General features: G+C 45.6%; 1 protein-coding gene and 1 pseudogene across 2 annotated transcripts; both read left to right on the forward strand.

The window, feature by feature from the left end:
- Positions 1-824: 824 nt before the first annotated feature.
- On the forward strand, positions 825-11,544 carry LOC135545787 (DAP3-binding cell death enhancer 1-like). Of its 2 annotated transcripts, none has more exons than XM_064973672.1 (11): positions 825-1,042; positions 2,059-2,176; positions 6,910-7,009; positions 7,100-7,247; positions 7,421-7,651; positions 8,995-9,062; positions 9,158-9,376; positions 9,534-9,695; positions 9,817-9,909; positions 10,024-10,177; positions 10,323-11,544. In XM_064973672.1, the coding sequence occupies exons 1-11, from the start codon at positions 1,012-1,014 to the stop codon at positions 10,553-10,555; spliced, it is 1,557 nt and encodes a 518-aa protein (XP_064829744.1). In that variant the 5' UTR covers positions 825-1,011; the 3' UTR covers positions 10,556-11,544. The 2 variants fall into 2 exon arrangements, with proteins under 2 accessions (XP_064829744.1, XP_064829743.1); XM_064973671.1 differs by having other exon boundaries at positions 826-1,042; positions 8,977-9,062.
- A 521-nt stretch (positions 11,545-12,065) lies between these two features.
- Positions 12,066-25,838, forward strand: part of LOC135545788 (amyloid beta precursor protein binding family B member 2-like) — a 72,225-nt pseudogene continuing 58,452 nt past the window's right edge.

Genomic DNA, 25,838 nt, shown 5'->3' on the forward strand with positions numbered 1-25,838 from the left:
GTGGCTACTTCAAAGAATCTCAAAAATAAAATAAATTGATTATATATTTGTTTAACACTTTTTGATTACTACATGATTTAATGTGTTATTTCATAGTTGTAATGTCTTCTCTATTATTCTACAATGTAGAAAATACTAAAAAACCTTTGAATAAGTAGGTGTGTCCAAACTTTTTTACAGGAATTGTATGTTTCAGTAAGATTTGATTTTTATCATTCATAGCATTGGCTTTTCGACTGTACTGCAGGGATGGAACGTAAGTCGTCATAAATTGAGGTTGTGGTGGCAGCTGCAGAGAGGTATTTGGGTGTGCGAGACCTGACGTCAGAAGAGTTAGAGGGTGTGATAAGTGGTGGTGTCACATCCTTTCAGGCTGCTGGCCTGAAGTAGGACTAAACCGATTTAAATAGTGGAGTATGGTGTTATTTTTGTTATGGGGGTGTAGTGTTAAGATGGTAGGGTATTATTATGTTGTATTTTTATGCAAAGGGAGTTATACTCCAGTCTAGTAGGTGGCAGTAATGCAAAAAAAAAAAATTGGATACCAACCGCGGTTAAACCTTATCGAAGAAGAACTCGGTCGACGGCAATGTGAAGCCGCAAAGGACCTTCCCCCAACACTTTTTGATGTATTTATGTTTTATTAACATCAAATCAATACAAAAAGTACATGGGGAACACGGTTATATATAAAGAATATACAACTGACATTTGGGCTAGGGGGTACAATATCACATTTCACAAGGACTGGTGGATATACACACGTTCAAAAGTCTACCTTCCCGCAACACGTCACGTTGTGGTATTTCCTGGTGACGTTCCTTGCCGGGGCTTGCCTTCTTCCAAAATAACTCGTGACTGTTCCATGCTTTATTTTTGTATCGAGACTGCTACTATACTCGTCCTGTGCTTATGGGGCGAGAATACTCCCGCAGTGAATTTTTAAATACACAAATTTAGGACAAATATGTAGAAATATTAATCTTGAAATTAGCTTCAGGACAACGAAACATGTGGAGAGTACAAGGGTTTGTTGGAAGAGGTGAGCGAAATATAATTGACAATGTTCTGTTCAGTACTAACATTAGCTAGCTAACCTTGTTTATGCACTCACGTCGAAGCTTGCTAAATGGGTCTATAAAAGTGTCATAATAATGTGTTAGATTTGCAACTGTCCAGCTCGTTAATATTTTATTTTGTCAAGACTACTATTATGCCCACCAGCTAGAATCATTGACGGGATTGACAGCAAGTTCTCTCATGTTCTAGAGTGTTTTACAACGGGGGCAGGTCATTCACAGTTTATGCCTTAACTAGGCCACACTAGTTTCTGTTCCACATAGCTATAGTTTGTTTTTATGGGTGTTTTGATTAGCCACAGCCTCCACCCTGTCAACTGTGATCAAGTCTGTTTTGTTTTCAGACAATTCGAGGTGTCTGCATAACATTGACTAGCTAAAAAAAAACATTGGCTAACTAGCTACCCACTGCTATAACCTGTTTGGTGACACCTCCTTATGTTACTGTGGTTTATTTGAACAGCATTATGACGAGAAATACCTGATTTGCACAAACTAAACAAGTACTTCGAGCTCCTTTTATTATAATGCATATCACATATAAAGGACAATGCTTGTTCTCTGTGTTTGTAACGTGCAGAAATGTAGACAGTATTAGCAATTGGGGAATTGCATGGTAACAGAATGATGCTGAGACTGTTCACACTGAGACTCAGATTGTTCACTTTGAAATGTATGCCAAACAAAAACCAGTGATTGCAAAACTTTTGCATCTGCAGTCTTCAAGTAAATGTGTTTTAGTACAATTTTCAGTGGAAATTTTGTTAAACATAGTCCTTGTTACGAGTTATCGGTTGTTTTAACTTTGCAATCATTGGTTTTTGTTTGACATTTTAAAGTGAAAAATCTGAGTCTCAGCAATATTCTGTCACTGTGGAATTGCCCAGTATCTTCCAGGCTATACCTGGCTGCTTTGCTGAATGAAGTCAACTTCTTCTATACACAATCACAAACCCATCTCTTACCCCTCTGCCACCAGTTTTGAGCCGGTGCCATGGCACAGCCCCCCTGCGCCTGTCTCCGAATCACCACGTGGAAGATGAGGTCATCAACACCTCCACCCTGCTCTCCACCGGCTGTCACTCTCCCAACAGCAGGTACCTCATCCCTTCATTCATTTTTTGTATTCCTTATAACTAGAACCTCCATCAGGAGATAGCTAACTACTAGTCTTTGTTAGCCACTGCTAGCGGTCTTCACATTTAGCTCGGACACCAGCCAGCCTTAGCTCGGACAATACTAGCCAGTTTGCACAGAGCGATATCAACCCAGAGCATATCTGACTGCTTCTCTCTACCACATCACCGGATTCCTGCCACCCTGGATCATTACACCAGATCATCGCAGCTAGCTAGTTGCAAATGAGTGGCTCAGTTTAGCTAACGCCTCTGTCCCGAAGCAGGCACCAGTTAGCTATGAGCTAGCCTCGAGCTAGGCCCATATACCAGCTAATTCTAAGGCTACATTACCTCTTTTGCCAATTGGCCTGGACCCTTTATTGTCGACACGGAGCCCCGCCGATCCATCATGACTGGTCTGCCGACGTAATCGCCCGATGTGTTCTCAACAGGCTATTCCGTTACGATGTTGCCAAAGAACCATCTGCTAGCCCCATCCCACTAGCTTTCTGAACGCCGTGTCTCCCACTTGCCTAGCGTAGTAGTGAGTACCAAATGGCTCCCTGACTCACCTATTGCTCATTGGACCCTATGATCACTCGGCTACACAGCTGATGCCCCCTGGACTGTTTCAATAACACGGTACCTCATTTTTTTTTTATCTGTCGGCCCCAGCCTTGACCTCAGGTCCTGTTTGTACCTAACTGACCTGCTCTGCCCATTCATCGCCATTTACCCATTGTTGTCTTAGCTCTCCCGATCAACACCTGTGACTGCTTTATTCCTCTCTGTCAATATGCCTTGTCTACTGCTGTCTCGGCTAGTTCTTATGGTTTTACTTCACTGTAGAGCCCTCAGTCCCGATCACCTTGCCTTAGATAGCTATTTTGTCCCACACATGCGGAGACCTCACCTGGCTTAACTGGTGCCTCCAGAGATAGATCCTCTCTCATCGTCACTCAATGCCTAGGTTTACCTCCACTGTACTCACATCCTACCATACCCTTATCTGTACATTATGCCCTGAATCTATTCTACCACGGCCAGAAATTGACTCCTTTTATTCTCTGTTCCCAACGCACTAGACAACCAGTTCTTATAGCCTTTAGCCGTACCCTTATCCTACTCTTCCTCTGGTGATGTAGAGGTTAACCCAGGCCCTGTAGACCCCAGTACCACACCTATTCCCCAGGCGCTAGCATTTGTTGACTTCTGTAACCGTCAGAAGCCTCCTCCCTAAATTTTGTTTTATTCCATGCTTTAGCACACTCCACCAACACTGATGTCCTAGCCGTGTCTGAATCCTGGCTTAGGAAGGCCACCAAAAATCCTGAAATTTCCATCCCCAGCTACAACATTTTCCACCAAGATTGAACTGTGAAAGGGGGCGGAGTTAGTCTGCAGAGTTATGTCATGCTATCCAGGTCTGCGCCCAAACAGTTCGAGCTTCTACTTTTAAAAAGCCACCTTTCCAGAAATAAGTCTCTCACTGTTGCCGCTTGTTATAGACCCCCTTCAGCCTCCAGCTGTGCCCTGGACCCATATGTGAATTGATTGCCCCCCTTCTATCTTCAGAGTTTGTACTGTTAGGTGACCTAAACTGGGATATGCTTAACACCCCGGCCATCCTACAATCTAAACTAGATGCCACTATATGCCCCCAATCTCACATAAATGATCAAGGAACCTACCAGGTACAACCCTAAATCCGTAAACACGGGCACCCTCATAGATATCATCCTGACCAACCTGCCCTCTAAATACACCTCTGTTGTCTTCAACCAGGATCTCAGCGATCATTGCCTGTGTCCGTAATGGGTCCGCGGTCAAACGACCGGCACTCATCACTGTCAAGCGCTCCCTAAAACACTTCAGGCGTGCAGGCCTTTCTAATCGACCTGGCCTGGGTATCCTGGAAGGATATTGACCCCCTCCCGATGCCTGGTTATTCTTTAAAAGTGCTTTCCTCACCATCATAAATAAGCGTGCCCCAATCAAGAAGAACACTAAGAACAGATAAAGCCCTTGGTTCACTCCAGACTTGACTGCCCTTGACCAGCACAAAAACATCCTGTGGCGTACTGCATTAGCATCGAATAGCCCCCACGATAAGCAACTTTTCAGGGAAGTTAGGAACCAATATACACAGTCAGTTAGGAAAACTAAAAGGCTAGCTTTTTCAAACACAAATTTTCATCCTGTAGCACAAATTCCTAAAAGTTTTGGGACACTGTAAAGTCCATAGAGAATAAGAGCACCTCCTCCCAGCTGTCCACTGCACTGAGGTTCGGAAACACTGTCACCACCGATAAATCTACGATAATCGAGAATTTCAAGAAGCAATTTTCTACGGCTGGCTATGCTTTCCACCTGGCTACCCCCTACCCCAGCAAACAGCTCTGCACCCTCCTCAGCAACTTGCCCAAGCCCCCTTGCTTATCCTTCACCCAAATCCAGATAGCTGATGTTCTGAAAGACATGCAAAATATGGACCTCTACAAATCAGCTGGGCTAGACAATCTGGACCTTCTTTCTGAAATGATCTGCCGCAATTGTTGCAACTCCTATTACTAGCCTGTTCAACCTCTTTCGTATCGTCTGAGATCCACCCCTCTTCAAAGGGTGAGACACTCTAGACCCAAAGTGTTACAGACCTATATTTATCCTGCCCTTTCTTTCTAAAGTCTTCGAAAGCCAAGTTAACAAACATCGAATCCCACCGTATCTTCTCCGCTATGCAATCTGGTTTCCGAGCTGGTCATGGATGCACCTCAGCCACGCTCAAGGTCCTAAACACTATCATAACTGCCATCGATAAAAGACTACTGTTCTGCCATCTTCATTGACCTGGTCAAGGCTTTCGACTCTGTCAATCAACGCATTCTTATCGGCAGACACAACAGCCTTGGTTTCTCAAATGACTGACTCGCCTGGTTCACCAATTACTTCTCAGATAGTTTGGCGTGTCAAATCGGAGGGCCTGTTGTCCGGACCTCTGGCAGTCTCTATGGGGGTGCCACAGGGTTCAATTCTCGGGCCGACTCTTTTCTTTGTATATATCAATCATGTCGCTCTTGCTGGTGATCCACCTCTACGCAGACGACACCATTCTGTATACTTCTGGCCCTTTGGACACTGTGTTAACAAACCTCCATATGAGCTTCAGTGCCATACAACACACATTCCGTGGATTCCAACTGCTCTTAAATGCTAGTAAAACTAAATGTACGCTCTTCAACCGATCGCTGCCCACACCCACCCACCCGACTACTATTCTGGACATTTCTGACTTAGAATATGTGGACAGCTACAAATACCTAGGTGTCTGGTTAGACTGTAAACTCTCCTTCCAGACTCACATTAATTCTCCAATCCAAAATTAAGTCTAGAATCGGCTTCCGGTTTCGCATCAAAGCCTTCTTCACTTATGCTGCTAAACATACCCTTGTAAAACTGACTATCCTGCTGATCCTTGACTTCAGTGATGTCATTTACAAGACAGACTACGTTTAATTTGCTGAGTAGAGTGTTGGAGGCTATCACAGTGCCATCTGTTTTGTCACTAACTTTAAGCATCAGCTATCAGAGCATCTTACCAATCACTGCACCCGTACACAGCCCATCTGTAAATAGCCCACCCAACTACCTGTTCCCCATATTGTTATTTTTATGCTCTTTTGCACCCCAGTATCTCTACTTGCACATCTATCACTCCAGTGTTAATGCTAAATTGTAATTATTTCGCCACTATGGCCTATTTATTGCCTCCCGAAAGTTACTACATTTGCACAAACTGTGTATAGATTTTTCTGTTGTGTTATTGACTGTACGTTTGTTTATCCCATGTGAAACTCTGTTGTTTGTCGCACTGCTTTGCTTTATCTTGGCGAGGTCGCAGTTGTAAATGAGAACTTGTTCTCAACTGGCCTACCTGGTTAAATAAAGGTGGGAAAAAAATAATAATCTCCTTCCCTTCACACCTCCATAGTGTCCCCCCTCCTGTGACGCGCTCTGCGGCCCTCTGCCAGCCTTGCAGCTGGTTGTATCATCCTGTGGCCCTGGCCTGTTTCCACTGTGCATAGATTTGTATTTATTATGGATCCCCATTAGTTCCTGCCAAATCAGCAGCTACTCTTCCTGGGGTCCAGCCAAATTAAGGCAGTTATACAATTTAAAACATTACAATACATTCATAACCGATTTCACAACACACTGAGTGCCCTCAGGCCCCTACTCCACTACCACATATCTACAACACCAAATCCATGTGTACGTGTGTGTATGTTATCATGTGTGTGTATGTTATCATGTGTGTGTATGCACGTGTCTGTACATATATTTGTGTTACTTCACAGTCCCTGCTGTTCCATAAGGTGTTTTTTTTTTTGTGTGTTTTAAAATCTGATTCTACTTCCTGGTGTGCTGTAGGGGAAACGGAGATTACCACCCTTAATTGAGGCGCCTTCCGTGATGGTTTAATACAGCAGAGTAACTAGGGGATGAGGAATCTGACATGTAACTAATAGATGCGCACACACACACTACATATTCATGTTTTAAAATGTATGTCAATTGTGAAGTCTTGTCTGTAATGTATTTTTTTCCGTTTTGTCCGACCCCGGTATGACAAGCTGTCGCTAATGGGGATCCTAATAAGTCAAATCAATCAAGTTTATATACAACTTATTCATATCACATTGTTTCTCTCTTAGCTCTCAGAAAGGGGACGATGGAGACAAGAGGAGGAAGAGGACCTCTCAGTTCTGCTACGCTGGGCTCCCCCGCTACACTGCCTTGGATGCAGTTGGCTGGGTATTGGCTACTTTTCATGCATTAAGATGCAAATATAAAGCACATGGCACACTAGGGGGAAAAACAATGACCTGTGATCTCTCTGTTAAGGGGGCAGCTGCGGTGCTGTTGATGCAGATCTGTAGGAGGATCCACTCTCAGTTCTCTGGGAGTGACCCCAACCAGAACCCCAACACAGGATGCCTGGCCATCCAGGGAACCCTGCAGAAGTGTGGCTACCGCGTCCTACTGGAGCGACGTGAGTCCCGCCACACACAATATAATCCCAAGCAATTCATCCTGTAAAGGATATTGAGCCGTGACATTCAGACGAGGGAACTCTGAAGCTCATTTCTCTGCTCAATTTCAAAGCTTTCTGGTAGTACATGAATGCAGAATGAGTCTGATCTCCTTCCCACTGTGTTTGTCCAGTATCTCGCCGTGACGTGCTGCCCAGAGGGAGGAGTGTGCACTGTCTGCCCCAGAGACAGAGCCAGCAGGTCCCGGGCCAGCAGGTCCCGAGCCAGCCCCAGAGCCAGGAGCACAGCAGTCCCAGGAGCAGCTACAGCAGCCCTGACCAGTTTTATGAAGACCATCTGACTGCTGACAGTCACCTCTCTGACCACAAGAGGGCAACTCTGAGTCATGACTCCTCTGGAACGGGTCAGTCTCACATTCTACCTTTACATGTTAAGTGTTTGGTCAGGGTAACAATATTCATCTCATCTTACATCATGCTTTTCACAAATCCATGCCTACCAGACTACATGATAAAGCAACATAGTAGAGGGCTGCATTCCCATGGAATGACCATGGGACCTGTGGGTCCCGGCAGAGATCATTGCGGCGCGGTCTGCATTTCTCATGCTGCATGCAGGGGCGATCAGACAGACAACTTTGGGATGAATTTATATTTGGAGTCCCGCAGATAATTTGGAAACGGTCATGTTTTTGCTCTGTATGTGTTAGCCTGCCTATAATATTACAAGCACCCGTGTCACATTATTCATACTAAGTATTCGCTGCTTCAAGTTCAGTAGCTGGGCGCGCCAGGTCACGAGTGCCTATAGTATGTGGCGTCAATGACAGAGTAGGCTGCCTATATATGGGCAGAGAATCATGTGGCGCTCATCTTTCAAAGGACAAACTTCAATATGATTAGGCTATAGTTCACGACAGGGTCTGGAAATAAATAAATATTGTGGAGGGCGCTCAACCATCGTGAGGGGAGGTGCAATCGAGACGTGATCATCGTTGAACCGGAAAATGTGCTACACGTGCATACCATGGGGAGAGTTGCACCTGTTTCCCTTATCAATAAATATTAATTAGCTGTTTGTCGTCGCCTCCAAATCGTTCCCCTCCTGAAAGGTTGGTTATATCTTATATGCAAAAGGTAGCTCAAGTGTCCCCTCATCATTCAGGCTGCTTCAAGTTCATTAGCTGTAGCTGAGATCAGGTGCTCATGTGGTCTCACTTAAACTAGTAGGCTATATTCTATGTAGAGAGCAGCTATCTTTCAGAGGAAATTAACTTCTTAAATATGATTAGGCTGTAGTTTACTGCATTGCCTAGAAATGCATTTTGATCACCCATATTTGTCTGTCTGAAAATCGTCCCACTCCTCTAAAAGGTAGGCTATAACGCATAGCTCAAAGCTGTCTCTGCAACTCTGCTCTCTTCAAAATACGTCTGGCATATTGCCTGATAGCCTAATAATGGGCCACACGAGAATCTGCTCATTTAACCTATTAGGTTATTTTTGCGCATTTCATATTGCCTATAGGCAGCGAAATTGCTGGGACCACGGCTGGCAAGCGAGTTGCATCACATACTTCTAAAGTAACATTGCGGTACTGCGGTTAGGTTCGGGACCAGTTCTTGCGGTAGCAGGTGAAAGTCGGACAGAAAGCCAGCGAGGGTGGGCGCGGTATGAATAGCTGCCGCTGCAGAGGGGATGATTATTTTTGTATCTTTCCATGTTACAGAGGAGTCATCCTTTTCAGAGTCCTCCCAGCCTGAAGACGACCACAGAACCAGAGACGGGGAACAGCCTGGGCAGCAGAATGGCCAGGTGAGTTTTTAGGCTGATTCATTCCTCTGATGGTGAAGCTGCCGGTCTCCTGTTGATGACCTTTGACCCTGACCTTTGCCCTCTGTGTTCCTCAGGACGCCCTGGCGGGGGCGACCCAAAACCTCCAACAGGTGGCCGACTCCAGTGTTCCTGTCGTCCTCAACATCATCGGTCTGAAGAGTGCTCAGACTGCGGACTATGAGGCAGCCTTTTCCTGTTTCCTGGCCTCTGCAAGACAGGGTTACAGCAAGGCCCAGTTCAACACTGGAGTCTGTTACGAGAAAGGCAGGGGTGTATGCAAAGACAAGGAGAAGGTAAGAAACACGCACTCAATCTCACATGCAGTCAAACTCACACGGACACACTGTCACGTGCACATCCAAGCGCGCGCACACACACACACAGTGAAACTCACACAATCAATTACACAATTCCTGTTTTGTGACTCCCCTCTTCATGTTCCCTGTACAGGCTCTTGATTTCTACAGCCAGGCAGCGACAGGGGGTCACAGTCAGGCTCAGTACCGCTGTGCCAAACTCCTCCTGAACAGCAGAGGGCAGCAGAGCACACAACAGGACCTGGATACAGCCATCAGCCTTCTGCAACAGGCTGCCTCAGCTGGGCTGAGAGAGGTGAGTGAGGGAGTGTGTTGTATGTGTAGTGAGTTTGAGACGTTGCCTAAAAAAGAACATTGGTATTTTTCTAACAGTCTTTTTCTTTGAACTTTCTTCCATTCCTCTCTCTCTCTCTCAGGCTCAAGTGTACCTGGGGTCTCTGTTCTCGCAGGAGCCAGTCAGAGACGGCCTTAAGTCAGTGCACTACCTGAAGATGGCAGCAGAGAGCGGAGTGAGTTTCTTCCACTGCACTTAAACTACACAACTAATTATAGCCCACGGTCTCAATCATAACCTGGTCTCAGTTCAGTGTGATGTGATGATGTGTGTTTCTCTGTCTGTGTAGGACAGAGATGCCCTGCTGTTCCTGGGTCAGTGTTATGAGAGTGGGTTCGGGGTGTCCCAGTGCTTCAGAACAGCAGTTGGTTTCTATCAGAGGGCAGCCCAGGCAGGAAACAGCCAGGCCAAGACCTTACTGGCGCCGCCCTTTGGACTGGAGGGTAAGGACACAGTCCAAGACACGCGCACAATTCAGATCTATTCTTAAGCCTATTTGCACTGGTTCATGTTATTTACACATCTGAATTAAATACAGAAATGGCCTTAGTCCTATATTATAACCATCTTCTTCTCTCTCCCTCCAAGATGCCGTCCTGCGCCCTATCCGTTCTTCCCCATGTTTCTCCATTGCTGACCGTGTGGAACCGCGTGGAACTCTCTCCACCCTCACCTCCCCTGTCCCTCCCTCCAGTCACCCCACCCTCCCCCACTCCTGGAGCACAGGGAGTATGGGCCCCCCACCCATCCTGTCCTCCCTCCGCCCTCTCACCCCCAGCTCTGAGGGGAACGCCGTGAGGTGGACTATAGGAGCGGGATAGTTGGCACCACAATCATGAATAATAGAATATATGCCTTTCAGCAGACATCTCTATCCAAAGCCACTTAGTCATATGTGCAAACATTTTACATACAGGTGGTCCTGGGAATCGAACCCACTATCCTTGCGTTGTAAGCACCATACTCAACCACATTGGTCCTCTGTCGTTCAGTTGGTAATCTATACCATAAGGTTGAAGAGGGATATCATGGTCAGATGTTTAACCTTACTGACACAACCCAGTATTTAATGTCCCTCTCAGCACTTGTATCTAGATGTGTATATATGTGTGTATTTGACCACAGGTCAATTTGTTGAGGAATGTGTATAAGTACGGGAGATGCCTACCTTTCAGGTGTATCGCATGTCAAAGGTGTTGTATGGCTTTACCTGTTAGCCTACTTAGACGCAGTCTGGGATCTTAAGCACTTAAACATTTGTATCATATTGTACGAATTGAAGAAAAAATGTTTGCAGGACGACATCATATGGATGACATTACACAATTTTCAGGGACCCATTTTGGCCTGTGAGCGCTACTTTAAAAACTACTGGCTGAAATTCTACAAAAGATCTGGAGCGCGACTAATAACTTCAGTATTGTTCCTACAAAATGTTCTCGTGGCACAATCTTGTTCAGTTTTTGTACAACAAGCTGCCCTATGGGTATAAAGATGGTATTGTGATAAAATGTGTGCCTTACTAAGTCATTGTCAGTATAGGATCCTTTGTATTTACTTGACCCTTTATGTGACTATTCATCCTAACTTCATGAGTTTGCTATTTCAGTTGTGTCTTTGCATGTGTAAACTGTTCTTGTCTACCCATGGTATCCAGTGAGGCTGAAGGATGGGGGAACAGAAGTCACTTTTTGGTAGTGGTGGATAATGTAGGTCATGTATATTTTCTATGCATTAGAAGCACTACCGTTGTGGAACGCACAAGGTGTCTTAACACCAATAACAAAATAAAGCTGTTTTCTACCACTGGGCCTGTGTCACTGATATTAACAAATGTATTGAAGTATTTGTGAAATTGTACATTGTGTGGTAAACTATTAATTGACATTATCTTTGTCATTGCACCAAGGGAAAAGGTGCTGCAGGTCTATTGGACATTACTGTCATCTGTGTCTAGTTAGACAATCGCCTGTGGCACTGCAACAGTTGAAGGTCCTGTAGCTTTTTATGCCGGATTCTGAAAGTCTGATTGGAATCTGTTCACTCTTGAGGCTCTGGTTGAAATGATGCACAAATCACTTCTTCAATCCCTTTTTACATGGATGCCAAAATGTTACTCTATGCAAAAGAGTTGATCAATTGTCAGTGTTTCATTACATCAGTTGAATAACACTATAAAAACCAAAATAGCAGATTTATGATGGTGCTCTGGCTCTGCGTCTCTTCCGAACAGCTCTGCGCACACAGCGTCCTGCATCCAGCGCTCTGATTGGGTCCTGGGCGCTTGGGAGGCAGTGGCGCAGAGAGATTAGCTTTAGGTACCAGCACAGGAGGAGACCAGAGAGTGATGTGATCTGATACGGGTAGCTACGGGAGGACTCGCGCTTAAAAAGCCGGAGTCACTTCTCTGTCCTATATCAGTGTCGTCGTTGATGTGTCGTCGTGGCATAGAAGCACGATTGTCAAACGCGGTGAGTGAATGAACGAAATAAAGTGTGTGTGCGGTGTGCGTTCGCCTTCCAGAGCGGTGACGTGATGGGGAGAATATTGGGTGGGAGAGAGACGTTAGAAGATTAACTGCGTCTGATATGTATAGCCTACTGCCTTCTAGCTTGTTTCCAGAATTCGCAACAGATTGGTGTTCACTTTGCAACATAGGACATTTCTGCTTGATTTATTGAAATAGGTGAGGCTGCAGAGCGGATCATAAGGTTAGAAAGGTCTAGGTTAATGTAACGATAGGAGGATACAAACACTCCACCCATCTAGTGTCATCTTTTATACGTTGAAATGTTCTAGCATTTTAGTTGAAGCTTTATGTTGGCGGCATATGTCTGAAATATGTAGTATCATGTATTAATCAACTCCAGTTATTAGCCTACCACACCGTTTGAAAAATAGTTAGGCCTACCTTCGAGGCCTACACAAATTCAAGTAAAGTGTTTTCTTTCTGAATATTCCTTTAACAGGAGCATCCCCTTTAACAGGAGTATCCCCAAGCCGGTTTCGGTAATATAATCTACAATACAGATCTATTAGAGAGTATTTGAGGTGACTGTTTTAAATATTCATATCGATGCTATAGCAGCATCTGTTCACCAGTGTGTGTGAAAGGCATATAACAACCCATCTCTCGTTCCTATTGCTATTGAGATGTGCTGTGTCGTATGTGCTGTGTGAACTCACCCTAAATGTTCCCTCAAAGCTGTGCGCGGCCGCGTACCTCCTCCAGAACTGCAGCGCAGAGACGCAAGATATTGAACTCCACTGAGTTCGACCCATTAGTTCGCACTATAGAGACTCAACGTTTTTTTTCTGTGATCGATTCAACATTATATCAGCCCATTTTCAATGCAACAAAACCAGACAACGCTAACTTTGCCCGATTTAGTCTGTACTTTTGTTGTAGGCAAAGCCAGAGCGCAACGAAGTATAATTCTATTGGTGCTGGTAGCCCTCAAGCGGCCTTTCAATCACCCGTGAGTGAATGCGATTTTCAGATCAGATCTCAGAGCCGCGTGTGTGCACATTTGTTGATATTCTTTGCAAGTTATTTGCTCAGTTATAGATAAGTATAGGTCACAAACGTGTAGGCTACATTTTAAGATATCTTTAAAAAGTCAGTCAGGTAAAAAGCTAATGTCATAATTAAAGGGGCGGTGTTGTATTTGGAGACAGGCTTGAATATGCAAATAAGCCAATAGAGAGAGGGGTAGTTCTAATTCTCTGTATGGTAATAATAGCTACTTTTATTTTTTAAGTGGTTTCTTGCATTATACAACACAATACAATGCAATTTACAGTCACTTATTTGGCCCATGGTGTTACAGACCAAGTAAAGAAAACATGAATTAATGTCAAGCCCTTCATTTAAAAAAAAAACTATATTCAATGTGTGCAAATGTGGTAATATTAGGGAGGTAAGGCAATAAATAGGCCATAGTGGCGAAATAATTACAATTGAGCATTAACACTGGAGTGATAGATGTGCAGATGATGATGATGCAAGTAGAGATACTGGAGTGCAAAAGTGAAAGAAAAATAACAATATGGGGATGAGGTCCAGCGCCGACAGAGATGGCCGCCTCGCTTCGCGTTGCTAGGAAACTAGGAAACTATGCAGTTTTTTTTTTTTACGTGTTATTTCTTACATTGGTACCCCAGGTCATCTTAGGTTTCATTATATACAGTCGAGAAGAACTACGTAATATAAGATCCGCGTCAACTCACCATCAGTATGACCAAGAATATGACTTTCGCGAAGCGGATCCTGTGTTCTGCCTTTCAACCAGGACAACGGAATGGATCCCAGCCGGCGACCCAAAAAAACGACTTCGTAAACGAGGGAAACGAGGCGGTCTTCTGGTCAGACTACGTAGACGGGCACATCGTGCCCCACTTCCTAGCATTCTTCTCGCCAATGTCCAGTCTCTTGACAACAAGGTTGATGAAATCCGAGCAAGGGTAGCATTCCAGAGGGACATCAGAGACTGTAATGTTCTTTGCTTCACGGAAACATGGCTCACTGGAGAGACGCTCTCGGTGGCGGTGCAGCCAGCGGGTTTCTCCACGCATCGCGCCGACAGAAACAAACACCTTTCTGGTAAAAAGAGGGGCGGGGGCGTATGCCTTATGGCTAACGAGACGTGGTGTGATCACAGAAACATACAGGAACTCAAATCTTTCTGTTCACCTGATTTAGAATTCCTCACAATCAAATGTAGACCGCATTATCTACCAAGAGAATTCTCTTCGATTATAATCACAGCCGTATATATTCCCCCCCAAGCAGACACATCGATGGCTCTGAACGAACTTTATTTGACTCTTTGCAAACTGGAATTCATACATCCTGAGGCTGCATTCATTGTAGCTGGAGATTTTAACAAGGCTAATCTGAAAACAAGACTCCCTAAAATGTATCAGCATATCGATTGCGCCACCAGGGCTGGCAAAACCTTGGATCACTGTTATTCTAACTTCCGCGACGCATATAAGGCCCTGCCCCGCCCCCCTTTCGGAAAAGCTGACCACGACTCCATTTTGCTGATCCCTGCCTACAGACAGAAACTGAAACAAGAAGCTCCCACGCTGAGGTCTGTCCAATGCTGGTCCGACCAAGCTGATTCCACACTCCAAGACTGCTTCCATCACGTGGACTGGGACATGTTTCGTATTGCGTCAGGCAACAACATTGACGAATACGCTGATTCGGTGTGCGAGTTCATTAGAACGTGCGTTGAAGATGTCATTCCCATAGCAACGATTAAAACATTCCCTAACCAGAAACCGTGGATTGATGGCAGCATTCGTGTGAAACTGAAAGCGCGAACCACTGCTTTTAATCAGGGCAAGGTGACTGGTAATATGACCGAATACTAACAGTGCAGCTATTCCCTCCGTAAGGCTATCAAACAAGCTAAGCGTCAGTATAGAGACAAAGTAGAATCTCAATTCAACAGCTCAGACACAAGAGGTATGTGGCAGGGTCTACAGTCAATCACGGACTATAAGAAGAAACCCAGCTCAGTCACGGACCAGGATGTCTTGCTCCCAGGCAGACTAAATAACTTCTTTGCCCGCTTTGAGGACAACACAGTGCCACTGACACGGCCTGCAACGGAAACATGCGGTCTCTCCTTCACTGCAGCCGAGGTGAGTAAAATATTTAAACGTGTTAACCCTCGCAAGGCTGCAGGCCCAGACGGCATCCCCAGCCGCGCCCGCAGGGCATGCGCAGACCAGCTGGCTGGTGTGTTTACGGGCATATTCAATCAATCCCTATACCAGTCTGCTGTTCCCACATGCTGTTCCCACCATTGTTCCTGTTCCCACCATTGTTCCTGTTCCCAAAAAAGCTAAGGTAACTGAGCTAAACGACTACCGCCCCGTAGCACTCACTTCCGTCGTCATGAAGTGCTTTGAGAGACTAGTGAAGGACCATACCATCAAATTTTATTTGTCACATACACATGGTATGGTTAGCAGATGTTAATGCGAGTGTAGTGAAATGCTTGTGCTTCTAGTTCCGACAATGCAGTAATAACCAACAAGTAATCTAACTAACAATTCCAAAACTAATTTCTTATACACAGTGTAAGGGGATAAAGAATATGTACATAAAGATATGAATGAGTGATGGTGCAGAGCAGCATAGGCAAGATACAGTAGATGGTATTGAGTACAGTATATACATATGAGATGAGTATGTAAACAAAGTGGCATAGTTAAAGTGGCTAGTGATACATGTATTACATAAGGATGCAGTAGATGATATAGAGTACAGTATATACGTATACATATGAGATGAATAATGTAGGGTATGTAAACATTATATTAGGTAGCATTGTTTAAAGTGGCTAGTGATATATTTTACATCATTTCTCATCAATTCCCATTATTAAAGTGGCTGGAGTTGAGTCAGTGTGTTGGCAGCAGCCACTCAATGTTAGTGGTTGCTGTTTAACAGTCTGATGGCCTTGAGATAGAAGCTGTTTTTCAGTCTCTCGGTCCCAGCTTTGATGCACCTGTACTGACCTCGCCTTCTGGATGATAGCGGGGTGAACAGGCAGTGGCTCGGGTGGGTGTTGTCCTTGATGATCTTTATGGCCTTCCTGTAACATCGGGTGGTGTAGGTGTCCTGGAGGGCAGGTAGTTTGCCCCCGGTGATGCGTTGTGCAGACCTCACTACCCTCTGGAGAGCCTTACGGTTGTGGGCGGAGCAGTTGCCGTACCAGGCGGTGATACAGCCCGCCAGGATGCTCTCGATTGTGCATCTGTAGAAGTTTGTGAGTGCTTTTGGTGACAAGCCGAATTTCTTCAGCCTCCTGAGGTTGAAGAGGCGCTGCTGCGCCTTCTTCACGATGCTGTCTGTGTGAGTGGACCAATTCAGTTTGTCTGTGATGTGTATGCCGAGGAACTTAAAAACTTACTACCCTCTCCACTATGATTATTCTCTGACACCTGTCCCACCTACGGTATGTAGAAGGCTGTATCTCATGCCTGACCGTGTGTTATCTACAGGAGTCAAATCAAATCAAATTTTATTTGTCACATACACATGGTTAGCAGATGTTAATGCGAGTGTAGCGAAATGCTTGTGCTTCTAGTTCTGACAATGCAGTAATAACCAACAAGTAATCTAACTAACAATTCCAAAACTAATTTCTTATACACAGTGTAAGGGGATAAAGAATATGTACATAAAGATATGAATGAGTGATGGTGCAGAGCAGCATAGGCAAGATACAGTAGATGGTATTGAGTACAGTATATACATATGATATGAGTATGTAAACAAAGTGGCATAGTTAAAGTGGCTAGTGATACATGTATTACATAAGGATGCAGTAGATGATATAGAGTACAGTATATACGTATACATATGAGATGAATAATGTAGGGTATGTAAACATTATATTAGGTAGCATTGTTTAAAGTGGCTAGTGATATATTTTACATCATTTCTCATCAATTCACATTATTAAAGTGGCTGGAGTTGAGTCAGTGTGTTGGCAGCAGCCACTCAATGTTAGTGATGGCTGTTTAACAGTCTGATGGCCTTGAGATAGAAGCTGTTTTTCAGTCTCTCGGTCCCAGCTTTGATGAACCTGTACTGACCTCGCCTTCTGGATGATAGCGGGGTGAACAGGCAGTGGCTCGGGTGGGTGTTGTCCTTGATGATCTTTATGGCCTTCCTGTAACATCGGGTGGTGTAGGTGTCCTGGAGGGCAGGTAGTTTGCCCCCGGTGATGCGTTGTGCAGACCTCACTACCCTCTGGAGAGCCTTACGGTTGTGGGCGGAGCAGTTGCCGTACCAGGCGGTGATACAGCCCGCCAGGATGCTCTCGATTGTGCATCTGTAGAGGTTTGTGAGTGCTTTTGGTGACAAGCCGAATTTCTTCAGCCTCCTGAGGTTGAAGAGGCGCTGCTGCGCCTTCTTCACGATGCTGTCTGTGTGAGTGGACCAATTCAGTTTGTCTGTGATGTGTATGCCGAGGAACTTAAAACTTACTACCCTCTCCACTATGATTATTCTCTGACACCTGTCCCACCTACGGTATGTAGAAGGCTGTATCTCATGCCTGACCGTGTGTTATCTACAGGGGTCTATGATTATTCTCTGACACCTGTCCCACCTACGGTATGTAGAAGGCTGTATCTCATGCCTGACCGTATGTTATCTACAGGGGTCTATGATTATTCTCTGACACCTGTCCCACCTACGGTATGTAGAAGGCTGTATCTCATGCCTGACCGTATGTTATCTACAGGGGTCTATGATTATTCTCTGACACCTGTCCCACCTAAGGTATGTAGAAGGCTGTATCTCATGCCTGACCGTGTGTTATCTACAGGAGTCAAATCAAATCAATTTTTATTTGTCACATACACATGGTTAGCAGATGTTAATGCGAGTGTAGCGAAATGCTTGTGCTTCTAGTTCCGACAATGCAGTAATAACCAACAAGTTATCTAACTAACAATTCCAAAACTAATTTCTTATACACAGTGTAAGGGGATAAAGAATATGTACATAAATATATGAATGAGTGATGGTGCAGAGCAGCATAGGCAAGATACAGTAGATGGTATTGAGTACAGTATATACATATGAGATGAGTATGTAAACAAAGTGGCATAGTTAAAGTGGCTAGTGATACATGTATTACATAAGGATGCAGTAGATGATATAGAGTACAGTATATACGTATACATATGAGATGAATAATGTAGGGTATGTAAACATTATATTAGGTAGCATTGTTTAAAGTGGTTAGTGATATATTTTAAATCATTTCTCATCAATTCCCATTATTAAAGTGGCTGGAGTTGAGTCAGTGTGTTGGCAGCAGCCACTCAATGTTAGTGGTTGCTGTTTAACAGTCTGATGGCCTTGAGATAGAAGCTGTTTTTCAGTCTCTCGGTCCCAGCTTTGATGCACCTGTACTGACCTTGCCTTCTGGATGATAGCGGGGTGAACAGGCAGTGGCTCGGGTGGGTGTTGTCCTTGATGATCTTTATGGCCTTCCTGTAACATCGGGTGGTGTAGGTGTGCTGGAGGGCAGGTAGTTTGCCCCCGGTGATGTGTTGTGCAGACCTCACTACCCTCTGGAGAGCCTTACGGTTGTGGGCGGAGCAGTTGCCGTACCAGGCGGTGATACAGCCCGCCAGGATGCTCTCGATTGTGCATCTGTAGAAGTTTGTGAGTGATTTTGGTGACAAGCCGAATGTCTTCAGCCTCCTGAGGTTGAAGAGGCGCTACTGCGCCTTCTTCACGATGCTGTCTGTGTGAGTGGACCAATTCAGTTTGTCTGTGATGTGTATGCCGAGGAACTTAAAACTTACTACCCTCTCCACTATGATTATTCTCTGACACCTGTCCCACCTTCGGTATGTAGAAGGCTGTATCTCATGCCTGACCGTGTGTTATCTACAGGGGTCTATGATTATTCTCTGACACCTGTCCCACCTACGGTATGTAGAAGGCTGTATCTCATGCCTGACCGTATGTTATCTACAGGGGTCTATGATTATTCTCTGACACCTGTCCCACCTACGGTATGTAGAAGGCTGTATCTCATGCCTGACCGTGTGTTATCTACAGGGGTCTATGATTATTCTCTGACACCTGTCCTACCTACGGTATGTAGAAGGCTGTATCTCATGCCTGACCGTGTGTTATCTACAGGGGTCTATGATTATTCTCTGACACCTGTCCCACCTACGGTATGTAGAAGGCTGTATCTCATGCCTGACCGTATGTTATCTACAGGGGTCTATGATTATTCTCTGACACCTGTCCCACCTACGGTATGTAGAAGGCTGTATCTCATGCCTGACCGTGTGTTATCTACAGGGGTCTATGATTATTCTCTGACACCTGTCCCACCTACGGTATGTAGAAGGCTGTATCTCATGCCTGACCGTGTGTTATCTACAGGGGTCTATGATTATTCTCTAACACCTGTCCCACCTACGGTATGTAGAAGGCTGTATCTCATGCCTGACCGTGTGTTATCTACAGGGGTCTATGATTATTCTCTGACACCTGTCCCACCTACGGTATGTAGAAGGCTGTATCTCATGCCTGACCGTGTGTTATCTACAGGGGTCTATGATTATTCTCTGACTCCTGCCCCACCTACGGTATGTAGAAGGCTGTATCTCATGCCTGACCGTGTGTTATCTACAGGGGTCTATGATTATTCTCTGACACCTGTCCCACCTACGGTATGTAGAAGGCTGTATCTCATGCCTGACCGTATGTTATCTACAGGGGTCTATGATTATTCTCTGACACCTGTCCCACCTACGGTATGTAGAAGGCTGTATCTCATGCCTGACCGTGTGTTATCTACAGGGGTCTATGATTATTCTCTGACACCTGTCCCACCCGGTATGTAGAAGGCTGTATCTCATGCCTGACCGTGTGTTATCTACAGGGGTCTATGATTATTCTCTGACACCTGTCCCACCTACGGTATGTAGAAGGCTGTATCTCATGCCTGACCGTATGTTATCTACAGGGGTCTATGATTATTCTCTGACACCTGTCCCACCTACGGTATGTAGAAGGCTGTATCTCATGCCTGACCGTATGTTATCTACAGGAGTCTATGATTATTCTCTGACACCTGTCCCACCTACGGTATGTAGAAGGCTGTATCTCATGCCTGACCGTGTGTTATCTACAGGAGTCTATGATTATTCTCTAACACCTGTCCCACCTACGGTATGTAGAAGGCTGTATCTCATGCCTGACCGTATGTTATCTACAGGGGTCTATGATTATTCTCTGACACCTGTCCCACCTACGGTATGTAGAAGGCTGTATCTCATGCCTGACCGTATGTTATCTACAGGAGTCTATGATTATTCTCTGACACCTGTCCCACCTACGGTATGTAGAAGGCTGTATCTCATGCCTGACCGTATGTTATCTACAGGGGTCTATGATTATTCTTTCAACGTCAACTCCTTATTCCTGCAGTAACTCTGAGGGCTGCTTTCTGGAACACAGATTAAGCCCAATCCCAGACTAAAAGGCATGCTCAGTTGATAATCTCCATTGAAATAGCTTTTTAGTCCGGGACTAAGTCGAAGATGAATCTGTGGCCAGGGAACAGTCTTCTAGACGTTTCTCTGCTGTAAATGACGACACTGCTCGGTGACGTCCTGTAATATGGGTCATGGTACCATGTTTGGTAAAGTCTCATGAATGACCTAAAGTGATGTGAACATAATGATACGTGTGTCGTAAGACAACAGCTGAGCATGATGAGCATGATGAGCATGATGAGCATGATGGTGTGAACTCAATGTCCCTGCTGAAAACTGCTGTGTCATTGTCCTATCTCACTTGGTCTCTTATATCTATCTCTCCTGTATTTGTCTCATGCCCTTCTGCTAACTGAGGCTTGCAGAGTCAGAGGAAAAACACACTATCTCAGTCTGGATCTAACAGCGCTCTCTCCAGCCCTGAGATTTCTGCAAAGAAAGCAGGCATTTATCAACTGTATCATCAACTGCATCCTCCGTTTTGGTGTTTTCCCAGGCCAGTGAAACTACTATGTGAGAGGATACTGAGAGAAATGTAAAAAAAACAGTCCTGAAATCAGTCTAATGTCACTTTGTACAGAGAGACAGTGTCATTATGAGACATGTTTTGTGTTAAGTATCTGGTACCATTTTAGTCTATCGTATGTGTAGTCTAATTGACCTGGTTGACTTTGTTTTTGTGTCATATTTGAGAGTGAGATGGAGAGTTCCAGAAGCTCTACAGGTTAGTGCCTGCGTGTTCTCTGACACAACAACACCACCCAGAGAAGGACGAGGGACCCTCATGAAAAAGTGCATTGTGTGGAGATATTTTGTCTTAGAATATAGTCTCTTGCTTTTTCCAAGGGCTTGTCTTGTTTTCAAATCTGCTGTGTCCCGTGTTTTACATCTTTCCATGAAAGAAGCTTTCATTTGTCTTTGTTTACCTGTGTGTGCGTGCGTGTGTGCTTACATGTGTGTGTGTGTGCGTGCTTACGTGTGTGTGTGTGTGTGTGTGTGTGTGTGTGTGTGTGTGTGTGTGTGTGTGTGTGTGCGTGCTTACGTGTGTGTGTGTGCTTACGTGTGTGTGTGTACATGCTTACATGTGTGTGTGTGCGTGCTTACGTGTGTGTGTGTGTGTGCGTGCTTACATGTGTGTGTGTGTGTGTGCGTGCGTGCAAGTGTCTGTGTGTGTGCATGCTTACATGTGTGTGTGCGTGTGTGCGTGCTTACATGTGTGTGTGTGTGCGTGTGTGCGTGCTTACATGTGTGTGTGTGTGTGTGTGTGTGCGTGCGTGCAAGTGTCTGTGTGTGTGTGTTCATTTGTTGGAGCATGATTGAATTGAAGAACAGAGTGTGATAAAAAAAAAAACACTGAGCCCTAAACTCAAAGCCCCGCCTCTTCCTGATTACATCTGAATTGACAATGATACTCTGCAGTCCCTCTCTCCCTCTTTCTCTGGCTGGGTCCAGCTGACAGCACAAAGCTGATCACCAGGGACATAAAAGGGTCAGCTAGAGAGTAGGATCTGCTCTGCAGCTTGTCAGCATCGGCCTAGCATCGTAAATCCTTCCAACAGCCTGTCTCTCGCCTTGGCATGGTGTATCGGTTGTGGATGAATACATTGACAGCGCTAAGCCTCATGATTGCCAAGCATGTCAAGAAAATGTTATAGGTTTGGCACCTTGTTTTAAACTGTGACATATTCACCAGATGTGAGAAACAAAAAGGGAGAGAGAGGGCGTTACTGTATTGGGACACAGTTATAAAACACACCACAGAGTGCGTCAATAAAACTCTCCGCTATTGGTCGATGGGTTGTCAGAATGTTGAATAGTTGAGGCTTTTCATTTTGTGTGAGTGCCATGGTAACAGATCAATGCCAGAGCAGTGGCTGTGGGCCTGATGGTCTGTAGGACTTTATAGAGCCATACGGAGTATCTTTATTCATGTGTGCTTCTCATTTAGACTGCCTTAGTCATACAGATGTGGGATATTAATTTGATCACCCTGTTGCAGGAAATTTCAACGTATAGTGTATTTGAAGTTTAATATGTCTTCTGAAAGTTTTGAATTTGAAATGTCAGACTTGATTTTTCCCTTACAAAAAATGTATCAACCCCTATAAAAATGTCCATGAATTATAATCCACATAATAATTCACATTTCCTGTTGCAGCAAACTGGCTCAAATTAAGATCCTACATCTGTATGCTGCCTTGTCTTGTGTTTCTACCTCATACCTCTAACCCAGTCCTGTAATCCTTCTAACTCATCACATATGGAGAAGACCTGACTCAGGCCAAGTTTCCTTCAAGCACTGTGGTGGATAATGGGCGCCGTCATCAGTATCAGATGTTGAATTCCTATGAGAGCATGGAGCTGGTGTGTGTGTTTTGTTGTACTCTTAGTGAGCCCTTTCTCCTCTTTTCTCTCCCTCTCCAGTTGACCTCTTGACCCCTCGTCAGTCATGATGTCCGTCCACACCCCCCCTCTCTCCCGCAGTGGTTCCTCCCCTTCCTCTGTCGGCCTGGCCAATCGCAGCGGTCCCCCTGCCGCCCCTCCCACCTCCCTCAGCCTGCGCTCCTCCTACAACCAACTATTGGGTTGTGATGTTATAAAGGAGTCCCCTACTGCCATGGAAACGGGGAGTTCTGCCACTTTACCCAAGAGCCGCCATAGATACGCCATGACCAGCGTGTGTAGCGCCATGGGCCTGAGTGACACCCTCGCCCCTCCCGCCCAAAACCAGCCCCCCACCGGTGGCAAGCGCCTCACCACCAAGTCCTCTTCGTCCTCTTCTCTTTACTCCTCCTCCTCTTCCTCATTCTTCTCCACCAACCCCAAGCTGGCGAAGAATGGTGCCAACCTGCAGAGGAAGGCCGAGACCCAGCAACAGGAGCAGAGTAAGACCAACACAGAGTTCAAAGGGCAGGATGATATCATCACCCCCATATACAGCTCTGATTGGCTGGAGGGGGAGAAAGACAACTCCCATGCCCCACCCCCATTCTGTCGGAGGACCAAGAGTTTTCTGGAGTTCCATGAGAAGGAAGTGGACCCTCCTAGTGTAGAAAATAAGGAAGAAGAACGTCCCAACAAGGAAGAGGAGGAAGAGGAGGAAGAGGATGAGAAGCACTCCTGCCCTGAGAAAGATCAGGTCAGCCCGGATAAAGAGAGAGAGCGACCTGAGGAGGAGAAACAGACCCCAAAACAGGAGGATTACATAGAGGAAGAGGGTGCCTCTCCAACTGATATTCAGTCTTTGCTACAGGGGCGCAATCTCCCCCCATCTCCCCCCAAAACAACCTCAACTGGGCCCAGGAGAACAAGATTCAGAGTTTTCCCCCTCCCCAGGGCAGAAAGGAGGCCTTAAACCAGACCCAGGATCATCCACCCAGGGTTGAGACGCCCCCCAAACCCTCCCGGAGTGCCCAAGCCCCCCCGCCCAGAGTGATCAAGGTGGAGCTGCACCCCAGCAATGAGAACCCGTACCTCCACCGCCCCCCCTCTGCACCCCCTAAGCAGCCCAGAGGGGAAGAGAGCACCCCTCTTCTGCTCCAGACCCCCCCTGCATCCTTCAACCTGGACCCAGATAAAGGAGCTCCTAAACTGGGTAGTCTGAGGACAAAGGTGGAGTCTCCCCTGGAGGATGAGGACTCTAGCTGGACCACCCTGTCCCAGGAGAGCCCCTCCCCTCAGACCCCACAGGAGATAGGTGAGAGAATTATATGATATAGCTTCTGGCTGGCTGTCTGTCTGTTTGCCTGGGTGGTTGGCTGTCTGTTTGTTTGTCTGAGTGACTGGCTGGTTGTCTGCCTGTCTGTCTGGTGGGAGATATACTTTGTGTCTGCCTGTCTTTTGGTCAGTCTGTCAGTCATTCTGGTGGGAGATATACTGTCTTAAATAACACCTTATTTCTTATAGTATACTACTTCTGACCTACAACCACAGCACTCTGGTCATATAGTATTGTCTGTAGGTATGTCGCTCTCTCGCTCTCTCTCTCTCTCTCTCTCTCTCTCTCTCTCTCTCTCTTGTTTTCTGTTGGAATTATTTTAGAACACTCATGGTTGGAAATGTACCAAGTCTCTCCTTGATGACGAAGACTGCAGCGAAACTGCTGAATCCTTAATGACCCCTGTGAGCCACCGTACTCTGCAGGCAGTGGAGGACGAGAGGGAGAGAGATGGGGTCGAAGGGGAGAGAAAGCGAGCAGAAAGTGAAAGTGAGGAGAGGAAGAGAGAGAGATAAAGAGAGAAAACAAATAGAGGGGAGACAGAGAGGCCTGTGTCCTCTGAGAGCTACTTCAGGGGATGAGCCCAAGGGTTGCTATGACAACAGAACAGGATTTCCATCTCAGAATTGACCTTGACCACTGTCTGTGGTTCTGAGTGTCTGAGTTGTGTAAGTGTGTACTTTAGTATGTGTGTGTATTTGTGTGGGTATCTAAGTCAGTCTCTCTGCATGCATATACTCATATCTGTGTATGCAGATGAGTGTGTGTTTATGTCACTGTTTGTGTGTATGCGATCTGTGTGTAGTTAATGTGTGTTGTTGTGTGGTACATCAGATGTGTGGGGTGAGGGGGACCTTCCCCCAGGCTGGCGTGAGGTCACAGACCAATCAGAGGTCTATTTCTGGCATGTCCCCACTGGCACCACCCAGTACGACCGCCCCGTCGCCACGACACACCTTGACCCACACCCTGGCTCACAGCAGGGCGACACAGCCACACTGAGACCGCCCAGCGAGGTGAGGCCTGACACACACACACAATGTTTACATACACACTCTCAAAGGCTGTGTTTAGACAGGCAGTCCAACTCTGTTTTTTTTCATGAATTAGTCTTTTGACCAATCAGATCAGCTCTGAAAAAGATCTGATGTGAGAAAATTGAATGTGATTTGTCAAAAGACCAATTAGTGGAAAAAATATCAGAATTGGGCGGCCTGTCTAAATGCTGCCAAACACACACACACACACACACACACACACACACACAATGTACACTGAATCCTGTCACTAGAGTTCCTCTGAAAATGTCATATGGCTCACTCTCT

This window comes from Oncorhynchus masou, chromosome 9, assembly GCF_036934945.1.
Source record: "Oncorhynchus masou masou isolate Uvic2021 chromosome 9, UVic_Omas_1.1, whole genome shotgun sequence".
Classification (NCBI taxonomy): Eukaryota; Metazoa; Chordata; class Actinopteri; order Salmoniformes; family Salmonidae; genus Oncorhynchus; species Oncorhynchus masou.

Excerpts from the sequence above, each read along its gene's own strand:
- LOC135545787 (XM_064973671.1), top strand. The coding sequence starts at position 1,012 with ATGTGGAGAGTACAAGGGTTTGTTGGAAGAG. Across the intron at positions 7,248-7,420 it reads CCGCGTCCTACTGGAGCGAC|TATCTCGCCGTGACGTGCTG; the intron begins GTGAGTCCCGCC and ends GTGTTTGTCCAG. Across the intron at positions 9,063-9,157 it reads CTGGGCAGCAGAATGGCCAG|GACGCCCTGGCGGGGGCGAC; the intron begins GTGAGTTTTTAG and ends TGTGTTCCTCAG.